The sequence below is a fragment of the Tiliqua scincoides genome, chromosome 1 (genome assembly GCF_035046505.1).
Source record: "Tiliqua scincoides isolate rTilSci1 chromosome 1, rTilSci1.hap2, whole genome shotgun sequence".
NCBI lineage: Eukaryota > Metazoa > Chordata > Lepidosauria > Squamata > Scincidae > Tiliqua > Tiliqua scincoides.
This window is the reverse complement of record NC_089821.1, coordinates 196587823-196612562: the sequence shown is the minus strand read 5'-3', so window position 1 is coordinate 196612562 and position 24740 is coordinate 196587823. Positions and strand designations below refer to the sequence as shown.

The window sequence follows — 24740 nt, the reverse complement described above, 5'->3', positions numbered from 1 at the left end:
TAGCTGGCAAAATATAGCAAAATATAGCTGGCAGCATCCAGATGAGCACTTGTGCAAGGCAAGATGCTACACAATTTCTTCCACAACCCCTCCATACCACAGTAGCCTCCTGCACCTTTCTCCAATGTCTCCTGAGGATTGGGGGGCCCTGGCAATGACTTTAGTTCTGGTAGAAGGGGCTTCAGGAGAAGAGGGAATCCCTGGAAACCAGGCAGAGGCACCTTGGTTTGCGAGTGTAAGTGGATGTGGCAGTTGTGGGTTCTCACTCATTGGAGCTTTTCACATAGAGGCTGAATGACAATTGCCTGCACTCAGTAACAAGGTCCCTCTCAGTCTTCAGCACAGAATCCCCTTCTATTACTCTGTGTCGGGAGGCCTCATTCTGAGGATTCTGTGCCATAGCTGAGGGTCTCCCAGGACTCAGGAGTGGTTTAGAGGGGGGACACAAGAGGCTGCTGGTAAGGAAATAACGCAGGTGACTGTGCACAGGTGCTCCTCTGAATGCTACCCTGGATGTCTTTATCCTACATAGGGTTACATAGGGCATATTGTCCACCAAAGCATTCACTTCAACACATAATAGATATTTCTTCCTCACTTCCATTACTCTGTTCCCCAGAGTTTGGAAACCTGCTAATTTGGAAGGAAACAAAATCCATGTTTTTGTTTTTGTTTTTTTTTAAGCCATGAAAACAAAAAATGCCCTGCATAAAATCTTTTAAATTCCTCATTCAGAAAATGAATGCAGTTACATGAATGTGAATGAATGTCACACATTTATGGAACTGCAGAACATACTATGTATGAAAATAAGTCAAATATTGTAGCATCACACAAGCTGGCACCTTAACTTTACAAACAGTGAGTGTCAGTAGATAAATTTCTGTGTATCTTATTAGTAGGCATGTATATATTTTGAGGCCATCTGCCTCGTTTTCCAATTTTCCCTTTCAGTGTTGCTTCTCTAACTACCTCTCTGGGGAAAGGCATGTAGGCCTCCTCTTTCCGGGATGTGATTTTCATTTGCTTCTGTCCTTCATGCCAGGGATAAACTAGCCTTCACACAAAGCCGAGCTGTAAACTATTTCTTTGATGGTTCTGGCTATGCGCTGGTCAAGAACATTGAGAGAAGAGGGAAGTTCGGCATGGTGACTCGTTTTGACGTAGAAGTTCGAACGCCAACAGATAATGGACTCCTCCTCCTGATGGTTAATGGAGTAAGTGAAAGAAGAAAGAAGACTTTAGTCTCTTGGCTCATTAGGTGCTCCAGGAAACTACAGTATTTGCCTGAAGACAATTCTTATATTGTTTCCAGAGAAACCATTCTTATACAATACAAAGCAATTTTAGTGTGGTAGAGAAAGAGATAAGCCATACAGGTTTTTATTCAGAAAAGTGTTATCATTTAGTTCTTTGCTCTTGCTTCTTCATGACTCAATGATTATTTTGTCTAGGCAGAGTTAGGAAATGGTATAATGGAACAGGTATATAATTAGCAATTTTAGACTAATTGGTACTTTCATGCACTGATGAACACTGTCAGCACCAGGAACTGACTAGCCTAAGCCTTTGACCATGTCTATCAGAGGGCCCATCAGGCTGGTCAACCCCTGTATTCCCAAGTTGTAGCAGCAGTGGCAATACAAGCAAGCTCTGACAGGTGTGCATTTCCACTGCACCTGGCATACCCATCTACAAATGGAATTGTTTGTCAGAGGCCCCTACACCATCTCAGGCAGTGGTTCTCACACATTTAGCACTGGGACCCACTTTTTAGAATGAGAATTTGTCAGGACCCACCAGAAATGATGTCATGACTGGAAGTTCCATCATCAAGCAGGAAAATTTTTCACAATCCTAGGCTGCAATCCTACCCACACTTACCCAGGAGTAAGTCCCATTTACTACCTGTGTTCAAAACATATGCATAGTAGCCTGTTAAAGGTACAGCTCTAACATTTCCCCAAATAAAGTCACATATCATGGTAGCATCAAGTCTAATATATTAAAAATACAATATTGAAATGAATGGGGACTCACCTGAAATTGGCTCGCGACCTAGTGGGTTGCAACCCACAGTTTGAGAAACACTGATCTAAGGGTTTCTAGAGAATGTCCTAGTGCAGGGGTGTCAATTTCATACTGCAGGCCAAACAACATTCATAGCACCTGCAGTGGGCCAGAAGTGATGTCATTAAGCAGGAAGTGAGATCATTAAGCAGGTGATGGCTAGAAAAAAGCATTTTTTTCTCACTTAGGAATGCATTAGCTGCAAGCAACAGATGAGAAAATTTGCAAATCTTGGATAAAGTGGGAGAAGCATTGCTGCCAGCACCTATCACCATTATGCTAGAGGGGTGCAGGGGCCCAGTGTGCCAAGGGAGATCTAGTGCAGGGCCAGAAACAGAATGCTATTTGTAAAACTTCTGAAATAGAAATCCATTCAGAGAAATCTTACTGTTTTGTCTTGTGCAGAGCATGTTCTTCAGCCTAGAGATGCAGAATGGATACTCATATCTACAGTATGATTTTGGCTTCAGCAACGGCCCTGTGATTTTAGAAGATACTTTGAAGAAAGTTCAGATTAATGATGCAAAATTCCATGAGGTATAGAGATACCAGTATTTAGTTTGCTACAGCAGGCTGTTTTAATTAAACAAAAACTAATCCATTTCTCTGCCATTGAATTTATTCCTAATATCTTCTTGTTTGATGTGAAGTGGCGCCACATTCCCTGAGACAGGAATGGTAATAATGAAATTGTATGTTGATGGCAAAAGAAAAACTCCTGCATAACTTTTCATCGCTACAGTTGTGTCACTGTTGTTGTTTCACAACACTTTATTTCCTTACAAAGAAATATTTCAATAGATTCAAAATTTGGAATGTTGTTACTGTTAGAATAAGGACAATGCGGGAGTACTAATGTGCTGGATTAGACAATATACAAATCCTGATTAATCCCATTGTGTGGAGAACATGGGAGCGCACCAGCCACCAAGCAAACACTCTCTGCCTACACAGCTCTCTGCCTACCCAGCTGTATATAGTGGCTGCATCATTACTTTACAGCACAGCTGTGGTTAAGCCATGTAGGAATTAGATATATGAAGCTGATCAGACTTCTATTCCATTCAGCCCAACCTGATCTGACTGGCAGTTGTTCTTCAAGACTTCAGGCAGAGGTCTTTCTGAGCCCTGCTACATGATAGCTTGTGCCATGCTGGCAAATGGGGCTGAACCTGCAACTTGCAAAGCATGCACTCTGCTGCTAAACTGGGACCCTTCCCCATTCTGGCAGTGCTACCATTTGCTCAGAATATCCCTATAAAAACAATTGCATATAAACTGTGCTGGGGAGCATAGAAGGGCTCTTACTGAATCAGGACACAATCATATATACAGTTTCCTGGGAGTGCACCCCACTGAACACAATGGGACCTACCTAGAATTGTGTTGTAAATGAAACATTTAAAATAACAATTGTGTTTGGCTTGGTACAATGGGCTTTAACTCTTTTTTTTTAATTTCAGATATCTGTTATATACCACAATTCCAAGAAAATGTTCTTGGTAGTAGACAAGAAACATATAACAAGTATGGAAAATGAGAAGAAAACTATGCCATTTTCTGATATCTATATAGGAGGAGCACCTATTGAGATTTTAAAATCTAGGTTGGTTTATAATCTAGATTCAACCATTATTCATTTTATCCCTCTATAATAAATGTACTGTACCAATGCTACTAAATTAAATGAAGGATGTAATTCTGCACGTTTCAAAGACTAATCTGATGGGGAAAAATTATACCTTTTGGAAGACAGGCTTGCACCAAGCAAAGTATATAGTGTGACAAGCGTGCCATGCGACAGGTGATAAGAGTGAATCCACATGAATCCTGTTCCAGAGCATGTATCATCCCCCAGTGCCTTGGAATGCTTTTGATTCTAGAGATTAGTTTGGGAGTGAATGGGTGGGAACAAACTAGAGCTTAAACCATACAGGATGGAGGTACTATTGGTGATTCTGAAGAAGGACTTCAGCCTATTTTGGATGGGGTCGCAGTACAGGTGTGCAATTTGGGGCTATCACTTGGATGCACCTCTGTTTGTGGATGTGGAAGTCTCTCTCTCTCTCTCTCAACCAATTGCATCTGTTTTAGCAGCTAAACCTTTTCTTGCTGAGAAGAGATACAGCCTTAGGCATTCATGTCTTGTAGTCACTTTCAGATTGAACTGCATTTCAGTTGGCTCAGAATGCTGTGGCCAACCTTTTGTCTGGGATTGGTAGGAAACTTCATTGGCTTCCAGTTTGTTTCCAGACTCAATTCAAGATGCTGACTTAGGGCTTTTAACACCCTAAATGGCCTGAGAAAATATCTTAGGAGTTGCCTCCTCCACTTTGCACCTACTCAAGATTTGCAGTCACTTTCTGAAGTTCACCTCATTTTCCTGTCAAAGAAAATGAGAGAGGGCCTTTCAGTGGTGGCAGCTAGAATTGGGGGAAGCTGGTCTGCTCCATCTTTGTCTGCTTTTAGAGAGGCAAACATCTTATTTGATTCTGGCAGGCATGTTTTAAAGTCTGCGATGATAAATTTTGAGCTGCTTGCTGATTTTTAGCATGCTGTTTTCTACTGGTTTTATTAGCCAGTTTTATTGTTGGAATTGGTTTAATTTGTTGAAATGTGTGGGTGTTTGTGATTCACTCTGGGTAGGTTTTATCATCAATAGGCAGGGTATGCAACTCAAATTACTGTAAACACAAATAAATAATATAAATATTGGAGTACAATAAAAATAGATTATAAGGGACTTAAATAAAATATCTTTTATCATTGTTTATTTCATTTAAATCCTCCCATCCCACTTTCTAGCCCTAAGAGGCTCTCTAAACAACTTGCAAAAGATTTTCACAACAAAATACCTTTTATAAGCAGACCAAAAGCAGTTGTGCTATTTGTATTGGTCCAGTTGCCCAAACTTCAGGGACATTAAAATAACATCTGTATTAGAACCTGCCAACTTCCACATTATAGCGTGTGAACTTTGTAACTATGACTCTTCCTCAGGTTTAGGGATGTCTCCTTGTTCTGTCTTGGCTCTGCCATGTTTGTGCCAGTATCCTGACACTCAGAAAGTTGCCAGATAAAGCTGTTCTTGCCATGGAGATAAATGCTAGGGAAAGCATTTACTGACCACATTTCTGTGAAGTGCCAGGTACTGTGGAGTGTCAGGCACGAAAACCAGACCAAGGGTAAAAGAAGTCAGCAATCCTACTCAGGGCACTTTTTAAAAAATGCCTTTTGGGGGCTGGAGTACAGTTATGTTTCACAGTGTCCAATGTTTCTATTGAAACGCAGACTTAGAAAAAATGTATGAATAAATATTTGATATGATGCTTTACCAAACTGGGGGATTGGGGTGGGATGGGGAAATTGCGCGTTAGCCTGAAAGCCCTAAAACGATGTTCTCCTGCACTCTGCTTGCTTTTTGTTATCCAACATATGACAAAAGTAGAAGGGGCAAAAAAATTTTCTCACTTGACAAAGCAAAGCTGATAGGTTTTGGATCCCGAAACAAACATTGCATTTTAAAAGGACAGCATGAACGCTGGTGGCCTAGGCTTGTATGATAATGTAAGTGCTCAATTCTGCTGTAGGTGCAGTTGAATAACTTGGCACCATTAGAACAGGAAAGAGCCACCATTACAAAACTCATCATGACCTAGTGCTGCAGACCACAGAACTGTGCATGCTGAGGTGGCAACAGCGTTTGTACAAGTATTTCTGCCTTCCACTCAAAAAGGCATTTTGGTCATCATGGAGCCTTTTATGTATTTTATATTCTAAATCATGAGGCATCTCAGAGGTGATGGCTGATGAGGTGGTTTGCTGGCAGGCATTGTCTGCCACAACTACAGCATGGTTGGGAGAAGAGAGAAAGGCAAGGATGTTGTAGTAGAGCAGTTGTCCAGTTGCATGGTCCTGACCAAGCTGCTCCCTGCATCCACTGCTGCCTCCCAATGGCTGCTGTTACCTTTTTTCCCCATCCACCCCCTGATCAACCTGCAAGTGGCAGTAGAGATTCCCACCAGGCAGGGGAGTAGCCCACCTTAGCAGCCATCACTGCATCTCATACTGAACCCAGAAGGATGGACATGCAAGTGTTTTTGTGGGGAGGGGGTTCCTGTGTTAGCAAATATTGTTATTCTGTGCCATTTACTACCTTGGATTCAGAGTATTTGTCAGACTTTGCTCTCTAATGTGTCCACAGTGGTGTCAGCTCACACCTGGCTGTCAGTACAGCATTTAGGGGCTGTATGAAAGGTTTCCAGTTCCAAAAGAAAGACTTCAACTTGTTAGAGGAGCCAGGGACTTTAGGAATTGGCTATGGCTGTCCTGAGGAATCACTCGTAAGTGTAGTATCTTGCTTGTATATCTTGCTTAAGCCACAAATATATTTGGGGAAGGCTACTTCTCAATGTGTACATTTGTAGATTGTTCCCCTGAACGTGCTGAGCATAATAGTAATATTTTTTTTTTCTCAAGAAGTGTGTGGATGGGCAAAGATAACATTCTGAGAGCACAGGTATATTAAGGTACATTACATTTATTTTAGTGTAAAGAAACAGGACTGATACTTAATACCTTCCCTAATGTGGAAAGTGAATCTGAACAAAAGAGTTGTATGGTCGGCCTGCTATAGTTGATATTCATCAGGATGGCTGGCAGCTTAATAAATCTTTCTAGGCTTGCCCACTCTTCAAAGGTCATATCTTAAACTAGCAAGAGCAAGGAAGAGGTCTCTCCTCTTGGCTTTTCCTCTTCAGTTTTGCATACTTGGGGAAAAACACTTTGACAGTGAAGTACAGATATTTCAGCTTTGGCATTTTGAAGCAACCAGAGGAGCCCCAGTGTCAACATATTTTATGACCTCTGAGTCTCAAATAGGGAAGGTGGCTAAACCACAAAATAGAATATAAAATTGAGCTAAGTGTGATGGTTGAATTTTACTTTGCAATATAATTTCAGACCTACAAACTCAGCAGTGGAATTATGTTACTGCCCCCACCATGAATATCAATTGTATGAACTGAAGGACACCTTCAAGAGCTGTATTGCCTTTATGATACTGTATTGCCCTTCTGGATGGCAGGCATTATTCTCTTTGGGCTTGCTAGGAAATCCCTCCTTGAACCTCTGTGTGTGATGAGATTTGGATTGTGGGTTCTCCCAGGTGTTTCATGAATAATGGCAACAAATAACATTATCACTGTGCAATGAGATTCTAAGGGGGAGCATTAACTGAACAGCCCCTTGTTCCAGGACACACTAAGACACAATTCACCAAGCACTGCACATAAATAAAAGGATTGTATCAGCCATGCTTGGTGAATTGTGTGGGGCTGGCCCAAGATCTCCTGGCATTTGAGTTCCTGGCATCCACTCCCTGAGTGGAGAGGGGAGCAGAGTATAAGTAGTAGTACAGAGAAGAGATTGACAGAGAGCATCACTATTGTTCTAGCCCTTCGGTCTCTTCCAATTTTCCTCTTCTACTCCATTCCTTTTCCATGCTGGAAAAGAAGAACAGTGTAGGTGGGCAGATGGAGGTGGTTACTTCCAACCAATCCACGAATTAAAGTGAACCCCTCAGTCAGCTTCATGGACAGATCAGCCGTAGTACTGGGATTCTAAATTCTCAAGAGGTAAATCCATTAAAATGTGATAAAGGGTCTAGGAGGAGCCTGTCATGATAACATACAAAGTATAAGGACAATGTTTGGTTTTTTGAGAATTTGGCCTGAGCCTAAGAATGAGCTTTCTTTTTTCTTCTATATATTTTTTTCTTCCTTTCAAAATGTTCTGTTTCCTACTTTTTAAACTCTGTTTACTTGCTTGATGTCCAGATGTCCCGAAAAGCATATTTCAATGGAGAGAGCTACATTGCTTCCAGTCAAAAAATTTCCCCCTTTTATGGATTTGAAGGAGGCTTTAATTTCCGGACTTTACAACCCAATGGACTCTTGTTCTATTGTTCTGAAGGAGTAAGTATAGTTTTCCACTTTTAACAGTTATTTATTTTAAAGTAACTTAGAAAGTATGATTTAATCCTGCTCTTTTTTTCCTTTTAAAACAGTGGGGGGGGGGGGGGTTTGTAGGTGTAGGGCAACCTGTGGACCGTCTAAGAAAATTACTAACTGATCCTAACGGTTCAGGCCAGAGTGCTGAGCCATTTACAGCAATGGAAAGACTTTCTGCTGCTGTAAAATGGTTGATGGTATTGTGCTGTGCTAGACACAGTCAGACATATTCCACAAGCTGCTCCAAGAGGTGGTAGCACTGCAAGAAGACCATACATCATTTTAGGGATATGTTCCAAAGTAGAAGAACTAAAAGACAAAGTTCTTCCTAATCAGATTCCAGTATCACTTTCCTATCAGGGAGTCTACCTTGGTTGAGATTATTTGCATGGGTGGTCTTAAACCCTTTGGATTAGTGATATAAATATTAATATTCAATTAGTAAGTGAAAAAGGCATTAAAAGACTTTTCACAAAACTTTCTTTCAGTGCCATGTTGGTTCAGTGATGTTTTTCTCTGTGTTTCAGTCAGATGTATTCTCCATCACCATGGATAAAGGAGCAGTTGTTCTAAATGCAAAAGGAGTCAAAGTTATGACAGATGATCAACGCTATAATGACGGGAAAGCCCATTTTGTCATTACCTCTGTCTCACCAGAAAGGTAAGCACATGAACATAAGGTTCATTCTAGCACTTACTTTGTTACTTTTGTAGTTCTTTATTCTGCCTGAAAATATTTGTTAAACACTCAAAATGCCATATTACTGGAGAAAGTTTTTAAGACAGCTAGCAAGAAAGATTGTTTTAAGCAGTCAAAAATCAAGCAACATGATCTTGGCTTAAGATTACTATTATTTTTTTGCTAGCACAATCCTATGACTGCAGCAAGTGTCAAGGATTGAGGGCAAGTACTTCTATACTGCCTTTCATTCTGGCTTTCAGCTGGGTTGTGAGACTGAAACAGCTTTGGTCACCCTGGTTAATGATCTGTGCTGGGGACTAGACAGAGGGAGTGGATCCCTGCTGATCTTGCTGGAAGTCCATGTGGCTTTCAATATCACTGACCATGGTGTCTGTCAGCAACATCTGACTGTGTTGAGCATTTAGGAATGCTGCTTTGCAATGGCTCCAATCCTTCCTGGCAGACAGACTCCAGAAGGTAGTATTGGGGGATTCTTGCTCTTCACCCTGGCCTTTTGGCCTGTAGTGTGCCACAGGGCTCTATTTTGTTTCCCTCTGTTATTCAGTGACTACAGGTAACCTCTGGGAGAGCTCATCAGTAGATTTACATGCAAACAGCATCCAGCAGTGTGGGTGTCAGCAAATACCCACCAACAAGCAAATGACACCCAGCTATATTTATCTGATTCCCTCAATGCTGGGGAAGCGATGGAAGTCCTGAATCATTGCCTGCAGGCAGTAAGGGCTTGGTTAAGGGCTTACAAGTTGAAATTAAAATTGGATAAAACAGAGGTGCTGTTGGCCTGGAGACCTGCAGCTCACGTATGGGATTGTTGACCTTTTCTGGATGGGGTGGTATACCACCTGAAGGGTCAGGCTAGCAGTCTGAGGGTCCTCCTGGATTCTGCACATTGTAATGCACATTGGGGCAAGAAATCAATACTTCAGGTATATGCTAGTGGGTTCTGAACTGTCTGTGCCAGATCAGGATAGAGATCTTGGGATGCTGGTGAACAGCACAATGAAAGTTTCAATCTTGTGTGCAACAACTGTGAAGAAGTCCAATTCCATGCTGTGGATAATTAAGAAGAAGGGAATTGAGAATAAAATAGCCAATATTATTATGCCATTGTACAAATCGCTGGTAAGACCACATCTGGAGTATTGTGTTCAGTTCTGGTCGCGACATTACAAAACAGATACCATGCACTGGAAGAAGTGCAGAAGAGAGCAACCAAAATGATTAGTGGGCTGATGGAAAAACTACATAATTTGGAACTCTTCAGCCTAGAAAGAAGACACCTGAGGGGGGACATGATGAAGACATATAAAATTATGCAGAGAATGAATAGAGTGGAAAGAGAGACGTTCTTCTCCCTCTCACACAACACCAGAACCAGGGGACGTCCACTAAAATTGAGTGTCGGGAGAGTTAGAACAGCAAAAGAGAATATTTTTTACCCAGTTAGTAATTAATCTGTGGAATGCCTTGCCACTGAATGTGGTACTTGTGTCTGGACTAGATGTCTTTAAAAGACAGACTTCTGGAGGAAACATCCATCTTACAAGCCATGATGACTATATGCAATCTCTGGGTTTTAGAGGTAGCCTATCTCTGAATGCCAGGTGCAAGGAAGTGGCAACAGGATACAGGTATCTTGTTTCCTTATGTGCTCCTTGAGACATCTGATGGGCCATTGTGAGATACAGGAAGCTGGACTAGATTGGGCCCTTGGCCTGATGCAGCTGAGCTCTTCCTGGATTCTCAGGTGACTGCAGTTGCTGGGGAGCCTTTGCTCAGCTTTGGCTGGTATGCCAACTGTGTCCATTCTTGAGTCAGTCAGACTTGTCCACAGTGGTTCATGCATTGGTAACTTTGAGATTCATGTAATGTGCTGCACCGGGAGCTACCCATTGAGTAACTGCCACTGGTACACAATGCTGCTGCACCCGTGGTCATCAGGGCCAGACATCTGTTACACTGTTGCTGTTCCAAATACCTTGGCTGGCAATCCTTTTCCACATGCAGTTCAAGATGTTCAGCCTTAAAGACTTGGGGCCAGGGTATCTGAAGAAGCAACTTCCCTCATATGAAACAGCTTGCCGCTTCAGGTCATCTAGATGGGCCCTTCAGGTACTACTATTATCTGGTACCACTCTTCTTCAGGTACCACCGTTTTGTCTGCAGTTGAATCAGGGGAGGATTTTTTTCTGCAGTGGCACCACAATTGTGGAAATCCCTCCCTCTCAAGTGGAAACTGGTCTCTATCAGGTTTTCAACAGGAGTGAATACTCTCTTGTTTCATTCTGCCTTCTCAGTCATCCTGTAATGTTTGTGCCTCATGTTTGTTTTTTTTTTCCTTTGTGGTGCAGTCTGTTTTGTTTTGATGTTCAAGTGTTGTTTGTTTTTAATTATTAGTTATTTTATTTTTAACTTGTTTTTAAATATAAGCCATCTTGGGCACCTCTTTTTTAGAAGAGAAATCCAAAGTAGAGATTTTTTTTAATAATTACAAAAATAATTATTAAAAAAAATAATTATTAATAATTTAATAATTTTTTTAATAATTATACAAACGGGCAAAACACTGTGCAGTATATCTACCTCCAACATGTGTGACCCATTTGCCATGCACAAAAGCCTTAGTGTTTTGAAACCTGGGCCCAAGGGGAGTGAGTTCAGGACAAAGATGTTGTGTACCATCTTTGCCCCTTTTAGAGATCTCTATCCATGTAAGTCATGCTCCTCCCCAAATATAAAAGTAACTTTTGGGGTTTTCAGTTGCTGCAAATATCATGTCTAGGGTGCTACTGCTACTGGTATTAGAGTGGCTTTAGTCGTACTGTGAACAAATTATGACTTCAGGATTGCCAAAGGAGGTAGATGCCAAGAGGCTTTTCCCACCAACTCTTGTGCTGATAGTGCCACCTAGTGACTCATTATTGTAGAAGCAAATGATATTGCTAGCATAATATGGAATAACACTTTTTACTCAGTAGGTGGTTCTGAAAGACCATTTGTAAGACGTGCAGCTTCTTTCTGCAGGCTTGAGCTTTCGGTAGATGAAAAGAAGCAGAGCACAAATAATTTGGCAAAGGACAAAACTGAGGAAAAGCCTGTGAGTAGCAAGAAATTCTACTTTGGCGGCTCTCCCATCGCTACTGAATTTGCCAACTTTACAGGCTGTATAAGCAATGCCTATTTCTCAAGGTAAGTGCATTTATACTGGCATGCATCTTGCTCATTCGCTCATTCAAAAGCAGAATTTTTCTCCCCTTTCTTCATGAAGACTTGCCTTTCTCAGTTTTGATGTTGACATGCTTCCTGATCAGGTAAGCTGGGTTGTGGACTGAGTTTTCCTGTTGTTCATTGAAAATGGTCCTGTGACTTTTGTGCTCCTCCCATAATCAGGAACAGGAGCTAGTGCACACTCAGAGTTCAGAAATAAGACTTTTTATTAATCCAAGGGCTGTGCTTCTAAAAACACCTCCTGGGAATCAGCCCCACTGCACACAATGGGAGTTATTTCTGCATAGACATGTGTAGGAGTGCACTATACTTTTTTTTAAAGGAAGAAAGATGATTTGTACAGATGTTCCGGAAACCCCGGCGGTTAAGTGAAACCATGAGTATGGGTAAATGCCATCCTCTGAAGCTGTGGGGAGCTCTGCTCCCCTTGCCTCCAGAGGGTCATCCGAGCTCAACAGAGCTGTGCACATTCATCTGCTGCCTCTGCTGGGCTCAGACTGAGCCTTAGAATGAAAAACACATGTTTTAAATGCCTTCTAAGGCATTGGGAGACCCAGGAAGGTTCTGGAGGGGGCGCATGCAGGGGCCTACAGAACTGATCTATGAATATGGGATCTGTGGATATGCCCCCCCATATATGCAAAACTGTAATTAGTGGCTAATAATAACAACATTGTGTCTGTTATGAAACACAGATTGGATCGAGATGTTGAAGTGGAAGACTTCCAGCGATACTCTGAGAAGGTTCAAGCATCGCTTTACGGATGCCCTGTTGAATCTCCTCCAGCTGCTCTTTACCATAAGAAAAGTAAAAATTCTTCCAAATCCAAAGGGAACCAGAATAAAGAGGTTAGCATCCACTGACTTAAAACTATTCAGATATCAGCTAAAGCTAAGAAATAGCATGCCTTCTCTGAGCCAAGCTGTGAAGGTTCAAAACATCAGTTTGAACACAAAGAGATGTGGTACTTTCAATACCTTCCAAATTCCAGGAAATTATCCTGCGGAAATGTTCTCATCCAGTTCCAGGCTGAAGCACATTCAAAATGTGTTCCTGCATACCTGTCTAAGTTATAAAGAGCTGATTGGGGTATTTTTTTTAAATTTCAGTAATTAACAGTTATATTCTCAATCTCCCCATTAATTAATCTAGGCTAAATACTGCCCCCAGATTCCTGGGCACCATCACCAGCTTACATTAAAATGCCTTTTTTACCTATTCAATACACTTAAAAAGTGGATAAATGCCAAAATGCAACCATGGTCTTTCTCTCCAAAACGCTTACATAGCTTAGGCAGGCACCCATGGAATGCTTTCTTGTGGAAAGCAATTCTGGAGGACCTGAATTTGGATTGGAACCACAGTGTCAAGTATCCAACATTTACGCATATTATTATTATTATTATTATTATTATTATTATTATTATTATTATTATTATTATTATTATACAGGCATTTATATACTGCCTTTCTTGGTTGTCAGATTTCTTCTCAGACTTTAATTCAAGGCAGTTTACAAAGGCAGGCTGTTCTAAATCCTTGTAGGGATTTTTACAATTGAAGAAAGGTTCTATCTTTCAAGAACCACAACATTTCAGATGGATCTTTTATGGTCTGTTATCACTTTCTGGCCTCCAGATTCCTCCCATGCAGGCTTACAAGCAGCTCCTTCATCTCTCCAAGAGCAGTTGGAATAACTCGACTGGGCTTGTCAGCTGCTTCAGGGTCTCACCATTCACGGTGCCAGTGGCCTCGAACTGGCAACCTTCAGATGTTATCTTCAGGCAAACGGAGGCTCAACCCTCTAGATCAGACCTCCTACCCCATAATATTAGTATTATGTTGCATCACAGGACACAGCAGTGGGGGCTGAGGCATTGCATTTCAGATAAAAGAAAATAGTGACCCTTCCCACTTAGCAATGGGGCGTGCAAGGACACTTTACTAAGGATAGCCATGACTCAGGTACTGGTACTGCCTGTGAGGTATTATTATCTTCTAAGGCCTAGGTCTTAGGAGATAATAAGGCCACCTAGTGAGTTTATAGGAAGCTGTTTTTGTACCATCAGCTAAGTATTATCCACACTGGCTAGCAGCAACTCTTCAGGATTTCAGATGGCAACTTTTCTCTGCCCTACCTAAAGATGCAAGGGATTGAACCTGGGACTTTCTAAATGCAAAGTATGTGCTGTTCCCCTACAGTCCCTATCTCATGGCAGATGTGAGATTCAAACCAAAGACATTTGATTCACAGCTCAGACTTCTAGCCACTACACCACACCAGTGCTCTGTGCTAGTTGCCTTATCATGAATCAATACTGATTTGATATATCATATAGCTGATCTATCAGCACTGCAGTGGATATTAGGCCTATACTAGCTGCACTGACAACATACAAGCCTAGAAGTTGGCAGAGTGCAAATTTGTACCAATTCCACTGCAACAGACTTTATTTATTTATTTATTTTCTCTGAAGGTTGGAAAAGACAATGGATTCTCCCAGCTTACACCAAGCATTAAAAAATTAGATCAAGAACTGAGAACTCGGGGGGACCTACACTGCTCTTTCTCCAACAGCCCAAAAGCAACTGAACATATGTATCTGTTTGGAGGAACAGCAAATAGTCGGCAAGAATTTGATTATTTACCAAAGAATTTCAGCGAAAGGTACAACGAGCTATTAATAACTAATATGCTTTTACTATTAAATACAAAAGCTGATTAACATCTTTACATATCTGAGTAAGCAAAAATTAAGGTAATTAGAGTGTAAGAGTAATTAGAGTAAGCAAAGTAAGAGTAATTAGAGTAAGCAAAAATTAAGGTAACTAGAGTTTTTTTTCTTCCTATTTGTACAGGGCTTTTGTTCAGTGATGCTTTTGTTCAGTGATGCTCAATTAACATGCCATTGTTTTCCAGATCTCAGGTCTCCATTAGTCTGAAGACTCAGTCATCCCATGGAATGATCTTCTATGTCTCCGATCAGGAGGAGGAAAATTTCATGGCTCTTTTTATTGCTCATGGCCGAATAGTTTTTGTATTTAATAGTGGCCACCAAAAATTAAGAATTAGAAGCCAAGAGAAGTATAATGACAACCAGTGGCACAATGTAAGTGGGAAGGGGGAAATGACATGTTTTTGAAAAATGTCCTTGGAGATGGGGGGAAAAATAGCAGAGGATAACTGAAGGTGATTTGTTGGAGATTTATTTCAATAAAATATCAGACCTAACCATGATTTTGAATAATGTACCGGTCAAGCCATATCACAGAGTGATATTCACTATTTCACTCTTCATCCAAGGGGCACGGTTAGTAGGATGACATGAGTAAAATAAGCCTAAGACTTGGAAAAATAATTGATGTAGTAAACAGAAGTGTGATTTAAGGCTGCAATTCTAAGCATGCTTACCTGAAAATACATTCCATAACTGTATATTATTATTGTTATTGTTTTTGTTAACAGTATTTATATACTGCTTTTCAACAAAAAGTTCACAAAGCGGTTTACAGAGAAAAATCAAATAACTAATGGCTCCCTGTCCAAATAGGGCTCAAAATCTAAAAAGATGCAAAAAAAAAAAAAAAAAAAAAACACCAAGCAGTGCCACTAGAAAAGACACTGCTGGGGAGAGGCAGGCCAGTTACTTTCCCCCTGCTAAATAAAAGAGGAGCACCTACTAGAAAAAGTGCCTCTTACTCAGTTAGCAGGGGTATACAATATAAACATATGATATAAACATTTCCTTGGGAAATATACAGCTCTTATATACAGCATGCCCCCGTTTCTGTGGGAGTTCTGTTCCGGAACGCTCTGCAGTTACATGAATCCACAGATATGTGCAAACGCCCTGCCCCCACCCTGCGGAGCCGAGGGAACAGAGCACCTAACTTCCAGAGGGTGAGCAGCCATCTGTCCATGGCCTCTGCCAGACTGAGTCCAACAGTTAAAAAAAATACACCTTCTGGTTTCTCTGTAAAACCAGAAGTGATGTTTTAAATGATGTTTTGCTGAGAAACCGGAAGTTGCATTTTTTAAACTGTTGGGCTCAGAAGACCCTCCAGAGGCTAGGGGAGCAGGGTCCCACAGACCCAATCTGCGGATAAGTGAATCTGCTGATATGGAATCCGCAGATATGCCCCCCTCGTATGTATGGGACTTGCTTTATCCATAAGAATTAAGGAAGCTAAGACACATCTCTGAAGACCCAACCCTACCCTTGAGATAAGGCAGTGTATATCCACATATGCTAGTGAAATACAAGCAGCACCAGTGTAGAAGCTTGCCCACCAACTTGCAGCTTGGATGCTGGTGCAACACCAGAAAAATGTCAGGTCAGTGCAGCTTGCATCTCACTCTCTAAGACTCCACTGGCAGAGATGCCAAAATAGTGAAGATACTGGGGCATGACGTGAGAGGGATGAGGAGTCGGTATATACCATATCCTAACAACCCTTCAGACACTGGTCACACTCCTGAAAGTGAGAAGAACACTACACCAACAACAGAACTGGCATAGGTAAGACTAACTCCATAAAGAGCAATGGGAAAGGGAAAAAATAGCAGAAAATTTAGCCCCCTTCTTGCCCCACCCACTTCCCTACAATGGAGCATAGAATACAGACTACAGGCTGCCGGTATTGGGGCTGATTGGATGCAATGATCGGCTACCTGGACATCTTGCCAATAGACACTGGAGGTGTTACTGGGAAGGGCTGCACCATTGTGCTTTGCCAGGACAGGCTTGGCATTTGGCATTTCTTGCATCAGCATCAGTGCGCCATCAGTGTGGCGTTGCCAGTATGGGCTTTGAATATTAAAGATATCATACCAGCATCTGAAAAGGATTGGGCTATGAGAGACTTAGCATTTCCTTTCTCTTATTTTACGGAATCAAAAGTAAACAAAATGTTTTATCAGCCAAGTGGGTGGATAAAGAGTTATCCAAATGGAAGACAAATAGCAGAATACAACAATATTGTATTCAGGTACTGAATCCAGGTGCAATTATATTCAATTTGTGTGTTTGTGCACATGCATTTTGTTTTGGTTTGTTTATTTACTTATTTTCCTGTCTCTTTAAGGTTGAAATCCTATAATACTTTCCTGGGAGTAAGTCCCATTGAACACAGTGGAACTTACTTCTGAGTAGACATGCATAGGATTGTGCTGTAAGTTAAACATGTTGAGTTTTTTTCTTGGAAGGTAATGTTTGTTCGAGACAACAAAAATACAGGCCGTTTGATCATTGATGGTCTCCGAGCACTAGTAAGAAGTCTCTCTCCATCTGATGATTCGTGGCAAGTCACTAGACCCTTTTATATAGGGGGTGTGGCACCAGGAAAAGCTGCCAAAAATATCCAGGTAAAAATAGACACTTTCCACAACAAGAATAAATAAATTGTATTTAATTATAAATATATTTATTAAATTGCTAAAGAAAATAATAATTAAGCAGGTCACATGAAGGAAAGCCAGAGCTGGATGTTTTGCCAAATGTTTCAGACAAAGTTGAAGAATAAAGTGACAATATAATCTTACAGCAAAGTTTTCTCAGATACAGAGAATTAATAATGATCTTAATTCAGGCCAGCAGCATGGCAGCCAGTAGAAAAGAGATACTGGAGCCATTCTGCCGAGCTCTGCATCTCAGGGAGGGTGTTTACAGTGAAGCAGAATGTCTCCTGCATTTGATGTTGCTGACAATTTTGAGCAGCTGATGTTCGCTAGCCAACAAGTTTATTCCAGATTATTTTAATAGAAGAGAATAAATTAGAATATAATTTAGGCTGCGTTGATTGACGCTAAGAACCAAGCACACCTGAAAAATCACAAGAAGTATCATTACTGCTTTGTATGCCCTGCATTCCTCTTGCTCCTCCTTTCCTTTAGCTACAAAGGAGGGCTTTATCTTTAAAATTAATATATGGTTGTACAGTAATTGGAAGGGTCACAGAATTTCTCTCTTCCTTATGCAGCCATTTTACACAGGCTCCATTTTTTTTTTTCAGATAAACTCTGTCTACAGTTTTAGTGGTTGTCTTGGCAGTTTACAGCTCAATGGAAGACCAGTCACTTCTCCCTCACAGACCTTTAGTGTAACACCATGTTTTGAAGGCCCATCAGAAGAAGGAACATATTTTTCATCAGAAGGGGGATACATAATTCTTGGTAAGGTGTCACTATTGCTGTTATGGCTATTCTATCAGAGTGATGGCCATTAAACAACATGTTATGTATGTGAAACTGTACCCAAAAGAGCATTCTGTCTAGCAAGTGCTGTATGTCAGAGGGCAAACTGACCCAATTTAGTCTGCTCTCCCCAGAGGAATGGGTTCTTTAATCTTGGAGGTAGTGTTTACCAACTATAAACAAAAACAGAAGTGTTTTTCAAATTCCTCTCAAAGGCCCTGCCTTACTCTCTTCGGTTAACCCCTATCCCTTGGAGAAATCCTTCCTGGAACGGCCAAATATGTCATTCATACTTTGTCTCCTAGATTGGAAACATCCATTTCTTTTGGTTGGCTCTTTTGGGGGGAAGGTATGCAGAACTCTGTCCATTCGATATTCCTGCTACTCCCTCCACACAGCCTTGAGTTATTGTTCTTTGGATCCTGGTACACCTGCTACTTCTTCTTGTCTTTTGGTATCTCTTTGACAACGTACATCTGTTTTTGAGAGGCCTCACTCTACACTGCAGCTTCTGCTAGCACCCCACTCTTATTGATAAGAAACTGTTCCTCTAGCTTCTTCAAGAGTCCCTTTCTTCTAACAACTTAAAGCCTGCTCTACCTCTGATCAGCTGTCCTTTGTCAGGATTTGATCTGACCAATCTCTTGAATTCACGCCATTTTACAACATTTCATTTTTAACAGCATGGTGGAGTAGGAAGGGGGGAAAGAGTAAAAGGGTATCTTTTCATTCACTAACATCTCAATCCTATGTATATCTATTTCCATGGAGTTCAACAGAATGTACTTGCAGTTAAAAGTATATGGCATTGCTGCCTATCAGTCAATAACCAATATGCTTAAATTACTATATAATAATATATGCCTCATAACAAAGCATAATAAGCTTTCAAGGATTGAACAGTACTGTTAGTCAAATAGAGTCTGGCTCTATCACCCATATGAATTTGCTCATCCTCTCTGATCATCATGGTCATGAAGCAAGGAGGCCTTGATACATGTTTCCCCACCTTCTATGGATACAGTTGATGGGGACACAAGACAGGACCTTCTTGAATGCAACCCCTGGGCTATGAAACTCCCTGTCTCAGGAAGCCTATCTAGCCCTCCTGGGAAGTTTCTGACCCCTGGTCAAAGTTTTTTGCGTGACATTTTAGTAAATGTTTCTCCCACTGTGATTTTTATCCCATTCTGCTATTTGTACTCTTTCTGGTAATTTTGTTTTATTTATTTTTAATTTTGTTGTTTTAGTGATTGATCACCTATGTGGCCACCTTGGGGGCCAGATGTGTGATATAAATTCCTAAAAATGATTATGGGGAGGGGGGAAGCTAGAGAGACCCATTTCTGGGCTCTTACTTAAGGAGGAAGGTCTGCTGAGGTTCCTGTTGCCCTACTTGCTTGCAGTGGGCCACTGTAGGCCCCATCTGCTCCATACACCACCCTCAGAGCAGTGGCACTACTGTTGATTTACCAGTTCAAGGGTAAGATCCAGTTACTAGCACAATGCCAAGAGCTTTGGATTTCCTCTTGCAGAGAGAGTGTGCAGCTGAACTATCCAACCAGCTATGTTAATTCAGCAGTTTGTAGACCACACCATGAAACATATTTTTGAAATTTTATCCTGGAAAAACATGGGTATTCATCTAAGAATTGATACACTTGGAGCCACAACATCTCAAGGAGATCGACACATCATTCAAAAATGGTTGGCTGAGATTCTGCCAAATGTACAATGTGAACAAAGACAATTTTTTTAGTCAATTACAGAATATGACACTTAGGAATTGACACTCTTGTGCAGACTACCAGCATAACAAATCATCTCATATTTCCAAGATGGGGAAAAAATTTAGAAATACACAAAATTGGAAGCCATGCTTGCATCTTAATGTACTGTTACAGGTGATAATCTTGCTGCAAAAGAATATTCTGTGATGGGTTATTTTTCCCTACAGATGAATCCTTCAGTTTGGGTCTGAAATTCGAAGTTGTTTTTGACGTTCGCCCTCGAAGCAGTTCAGGAATCTTGATGCACGCACACAGTGTAAATGGGGAATTCCTGAACATACACATGAAACAAGGACAGGTATGATGAAGGCAGAATCAGTTGCTTTACACTGTTGTAAGTAGGTGTTCCCAGAATGAACACTGTTTTCTTTTTGCACACATATCACTTTCAAATTAAACTTCACTCTTAGTAGGTTCTACCTTTATATAGTCATGTATAAGTCAAAAAATTCATGCTTTAAAACTGATCCCGAAAGCCTGGGTTGACCTGTACATGGGTCAGTGTGGTAAGGCCTTCTCTGTGGACTGTTCCACCAAGATAACTTCTTGCCAGTCTATTTTGAGGATGTCCTACTTCTTGTCATGCTGTGCTTTGTAAGATGGATATTTCTATGTGAAACCAAGATTCTAAATATGAATTAAATGGTTTGCCAGGTCATTGTGAAGCTGAACAATGGAATCAGAGACTTTTCAACCTCAGTTACACCAAAACAGAATCTTTGTGATGGAAGATGGCACAGAATAGCAGGTAAGTAAACAGGTGGAACCCTATGAATGTTCCTGCTTCCTGATTCTCCCTTCATTAGTCTAAAATCATCCCATAGATGGAGATGATTTAGTAGATCAATGTTCCTCAACCAGTGGTACAAGCACCACCAGTGGTACTTGAGTACACATGGGACCCCTGGACACCTGCTGCCTGGCAGTGAAACCAGCAACACAACATGACAAACAGTGGTAGGAGGCTCGGCTCAGTGGGCAGAGCTCCAAAGTATGCTTTTTTGTGCTCAGAAAAGCCCTCCTGTCCATCTTGAGTTTGTTGTGTTTGTCATGTTGCATCTGACTTTCCAACCTGGAAGTAACTGGTGATGATGTCATCACCAGTTACTTCCAGTGGTACCTCCAATAGGTGGACCGTGCAAAGTGGTACAGTGGAGGACAAATGCTGAAACACTGATCTAGATTAATAAGTGAATGGTGTCTTTCAGTTTTTAAGCCTGTAGATCAGCATTTTCAATTTTTGTATAGAGCCTTCGCAATAAATAATAATAATTTGTTTGGCAGTGGTTCACAAGGGTCTTGACACTGAACCTGTCCAACCTTGCTCCTAATTTCCTGTATCTGGAATCTTCCACAATAAAGCATGTGTTTTATCACTGAGCTATTGGTCCTTGCCATAGAAAGAAGATGCCCACAAGAAAAGACATGGGCCTCAAACTCACAATCTTGGAAGCTAAGCAGGGTCAGGCCTGGTCAGTACTTGGATGGGAGACTGCCAGGGAATACCGGGTGCTGTCAGCTTATACCTTTCTTTCGATACTGAAGGTTGCCACCCAACCAGAGCTACACATACCATGCTCTGACCAAACCAGCCATGGGAAGGCCACCCAAGTCATAAGTCTGCTAAGAGCCAGATAATGTATAATAATGCAAAAAAAAGTGGAAATAATTTTCTCTTTTTGCTTTGCTTTTTTTTCTCTTTTTGTTTTGCTTTGTATGACAGTTATTAGAGATGCCAATGTGGTACAGCTGGATGTAGACTCAGAAGTGAACCATGTGATAGGACCATTAAATCCAAGAGCAATTGATCACCGGGAGCCAGTATTTGTTGGAGGAGCACCAGGTAAGATTCATCATAATTTTTCAGTGTTATTTCAAAAACTTCACCTAGCTTTCTATTTTGTTAGTAATCTTTATTTCATAAAATGAATTGTACTTTTTTCCTTCACTGCATTGTTCCATTGCATAGTTCCAGACTTTGGATTTTTAAAAAAGGCCTAATCCTGTCAAACTTTGTGTTTTCTTAACACAAATGTTAAGCTCTCTCTCTCTCTATACATAGAGCTGTGATTTTCCAAACACACAATGCATCCCCCACTTGCTTCTGCTGTGGCTAAGTGATGGAGCTAAGGCAGAGGACAGTCTCAGTTTGCACAAATAGTCTGCCACATTGCAGGGTACCTGAGGCTGCATGGCAAGAGGGGAGCCTATGCTCAAGTAAGGAACAATTCCACACTCCACTCTCCCCGCAGAGACAGACAACACCTATAGTCCTTTCCTTTGTATGAGTATCAATAAAATTAGTAAAATTTATATCTGAATGTATTTAATCACAAAGTTTAAATTGCTAGGCCCAAAATAATTCATTGAATCAATCTATTTCACATTTTTTTGGAAAATCTTTTAATATTCAGTTAAGATTTAATATAACTTGTTTTAATATTTCAAGAATAGCTTTTAGTTCATTGAAAGCTTTTTCTGACAGTCATTCAGCCACTGATTTCAAAAACCTGATCAACATCAAAGTAAACAGTGGTACTTAAGGAAATAGATACATTTAAAATAAATCACACAATTGTCCCCTTTTTTGCAAAACCATCTTGAAGCATTGTTACACGATTTTAAGGTAGCTTTTGAACAACTCAGGACACTGTATATAACTTTTGTTAACCTCTTTACAGAATCTCTCCTGACATTCAGCCTGACCACACGCAAATCCTTTACTGGATGCATTCGCAACTTTATAATCAATGAAAGACCAGTAAGTTTCAGCAAGGCGGCTTTGGTCAGCGGTGCTGTGAGCATCAACATATGTCCTGCTGCCTAAAAAGCTCATGTATGGTGAACTGCAAGGACCTGGAGATGGAGAAAACCGAACAAAAAGAAGCTCTGCTGTATTCAATTTTCAGTACCATGGAAATGAAAAAATATTGCTCAGTATATGTACATGATAAAGCCTTATGCTTATAATCACTAATTTGTTTGCTACCAAGATTTAAAAAAACAGCCAAAAATGAAGAAGGAATGGGTGTGTGTGCTTGGGGGGGGTGGGGGTGGTTGTCATGCACTAGACTCCTGAGGTATACAAGAGGCATCTCTGGTGTTTAGGCAATTGAAACAATCAGCCAGATCCTCTGCAGAGCTGCATGCACCTAGGTAAAGGCTTAGAGCCCAATGCCGAACTGCCCATTGCGTGCCATGGCACCTCCTGAGTGCACCAGGCAACCGGTGGCAGCTCCTTGGGAGAAAGGGACATTAATCTCCTTCCACCGAGTAAGGGAAGCAGCCCCACAATGGGACTACTCAACTCTGTCAGCTATTTCGCCTGTGCAGAGTAAGGACGCCTCATGTTGGGTCACAAGACCCAACATGGGCCTCCGGATCTGGCAGAGCTGAGCTCCACTGGTCTCACCTCCCTACACCTCCTCCCCACCTCCCCCTGCCCTGACTTAACTCTCTGCTGCCCAGTACTACAAGCGACTGCTGGCCTCTGACAAACGGTGTCCCAGAGCAGGCTCGTGCTGGGCCAGCTCTGGCATTGGACCAGCACTAAGGCCTGCAAACGTGCCTTACAGCAAGTTTGCGCCACAGAGCACACGGCATTGAGCTGGCGTGCACTGCTCTGGATTGGGCCCTTAGTCACTTCCCATAGGATTGCAGCTATTGTGTGTAGTGAGTCTGAGTTCACTACTATGTGCCTCCTGTAGTAGAGGTTGTACAAAGAACTCACTTTGTCAATCAGTAGTAGTGGTGCAAATAACTTACGTGTCAGGGCATAGTTCCTGCAGTTTAAGCATGAATTTCTGCTTCTTCCCACCACAGTTCATCAATTTTGTCATCCTGGATAGTAACTCTTGCTAAGTATGATTAAGATCACTGAAATGGCCATAGGTTACAAAACCAAAGAGTTAAAATATTAAGCAGATTTAACAGAAATACCTTGGTATCTAAGTTCATTCCACATGCTACAAATTCCCTGACCTCACCCATTTTGTGAGATTGAACTACTTGCACTATGAGGGCAGCAACCATGCGTGAAGGAGCACAATACATTTCTCTTGTCTTCCTTCGTTTGCTTAACATAAAAGGAACAAATAAGAACAGCCCCGCTAGATCACGCCATAGGCCCATCTAGTCCAACTTCCTGTATCTCACAGTGGCCCACCAAATGCTCCAGGGAGCACACCAGATAACAAGAGACCTGCATCCTAATGCCCTCCCTTGCATCTGACATAGCCCATTTCTAAAATCAGGAGGTTGCACATACACATCATGGCTTGTAACCCGTAATTGATTTTTCCTTCAGAAATTTGTCCAATCCCCTTTTAAAGGCATCTAGGCCAGATGCCATCACCACATCCTATGGCAAGGACTTCCACAGACCAACCACATGCTGAGTAAAGAAATATTTTCTTTTGTCTGTCCTAACTTTCCCAACACTCAATTTTAGTGGATGTCCCCTGGTTCTGGTGTTATGTGAGATTGTAAAGAGCATCTCTCTATCCACTCTATCCTTCCCGTGCATAATTGTGTGTGTCTCAATCATGTCCCCCCTCAGGCGTCTCTTTTCTAGGCTGAAGAGGCCCAAACGCCATAGCCTTTCCTCATAAGGAAGGTCCCCCAGCCTAGTAATCATCTTAGTCACTCTCTTTTGCACCTTTTCCATTTTCACTATGTCCTTTTTGAGATGTGGTGACCAGAACTGGACACAATACTCCAGGTGCTGCCTTACCATCAATTTGTA

General features: G+C 41.3%; 1 protein-coding gene across 2 annotated transcripts in view; it reads left to right on the top strand.

Moving 5' to 3' along the window:
* Positions 1–23186, top strand: part of LAMA4 (laminin subunit alpha 4) — a 107259-nt gene extending 84073 nt beyond the window's left edge. For both annotated transcript variants that reach the window (XM_066613560.1, XM_066613568.1), the window contains 16 exons: positions 1046–1217; positions 2476–2607; positions 3534–3676; positions 6275–6413; positions 7908–8045; positions 8609–8742; positions 11809–11973; positions 12708–12861; positions 14491–14681; positions 14934–15123; positions 17220–17378; positions 18026–18185; positions 20164–20294; positions 20651–20744; positions 21720–21839; positions 22678–23186. In XM_066613560.1, coding sequence (XP_066469657.1) covers positions 1046–1217; positions 2476–2607; positions 3534–3676; positions 6275–6413; positions 7908–8045; positions 8609–8742; positions 11809–11973; positions 12708–12861; positions 14491–14681; positions 14934–15123; positions 17220–17378; positions 18026–18185; positions 20164–20294; positions 20651–20744; positions 21720–21839; positions 22678–22823 — 2368 coding nt within the window. In that variant the 3' untranslated portion in view covers positions 22824–23186. The remainder of the gene's footprint in view (positions 1–1045; positions 1218–2475; positions 2608–3533; positions 3677–6274; positions 6414–7907; positions 8046–8608; positions 8743–11808; positions 11974–12707; positions 12862–14490; positions 14682–14933; positions 15124–17219; positions 17379–18025; positions 18186–20163; positions 20295–20650; positions 20745–21719; positions 21840–22677) is intronic.
* Positions 23187–24740: the final 1554 nt, after the last annotated feature.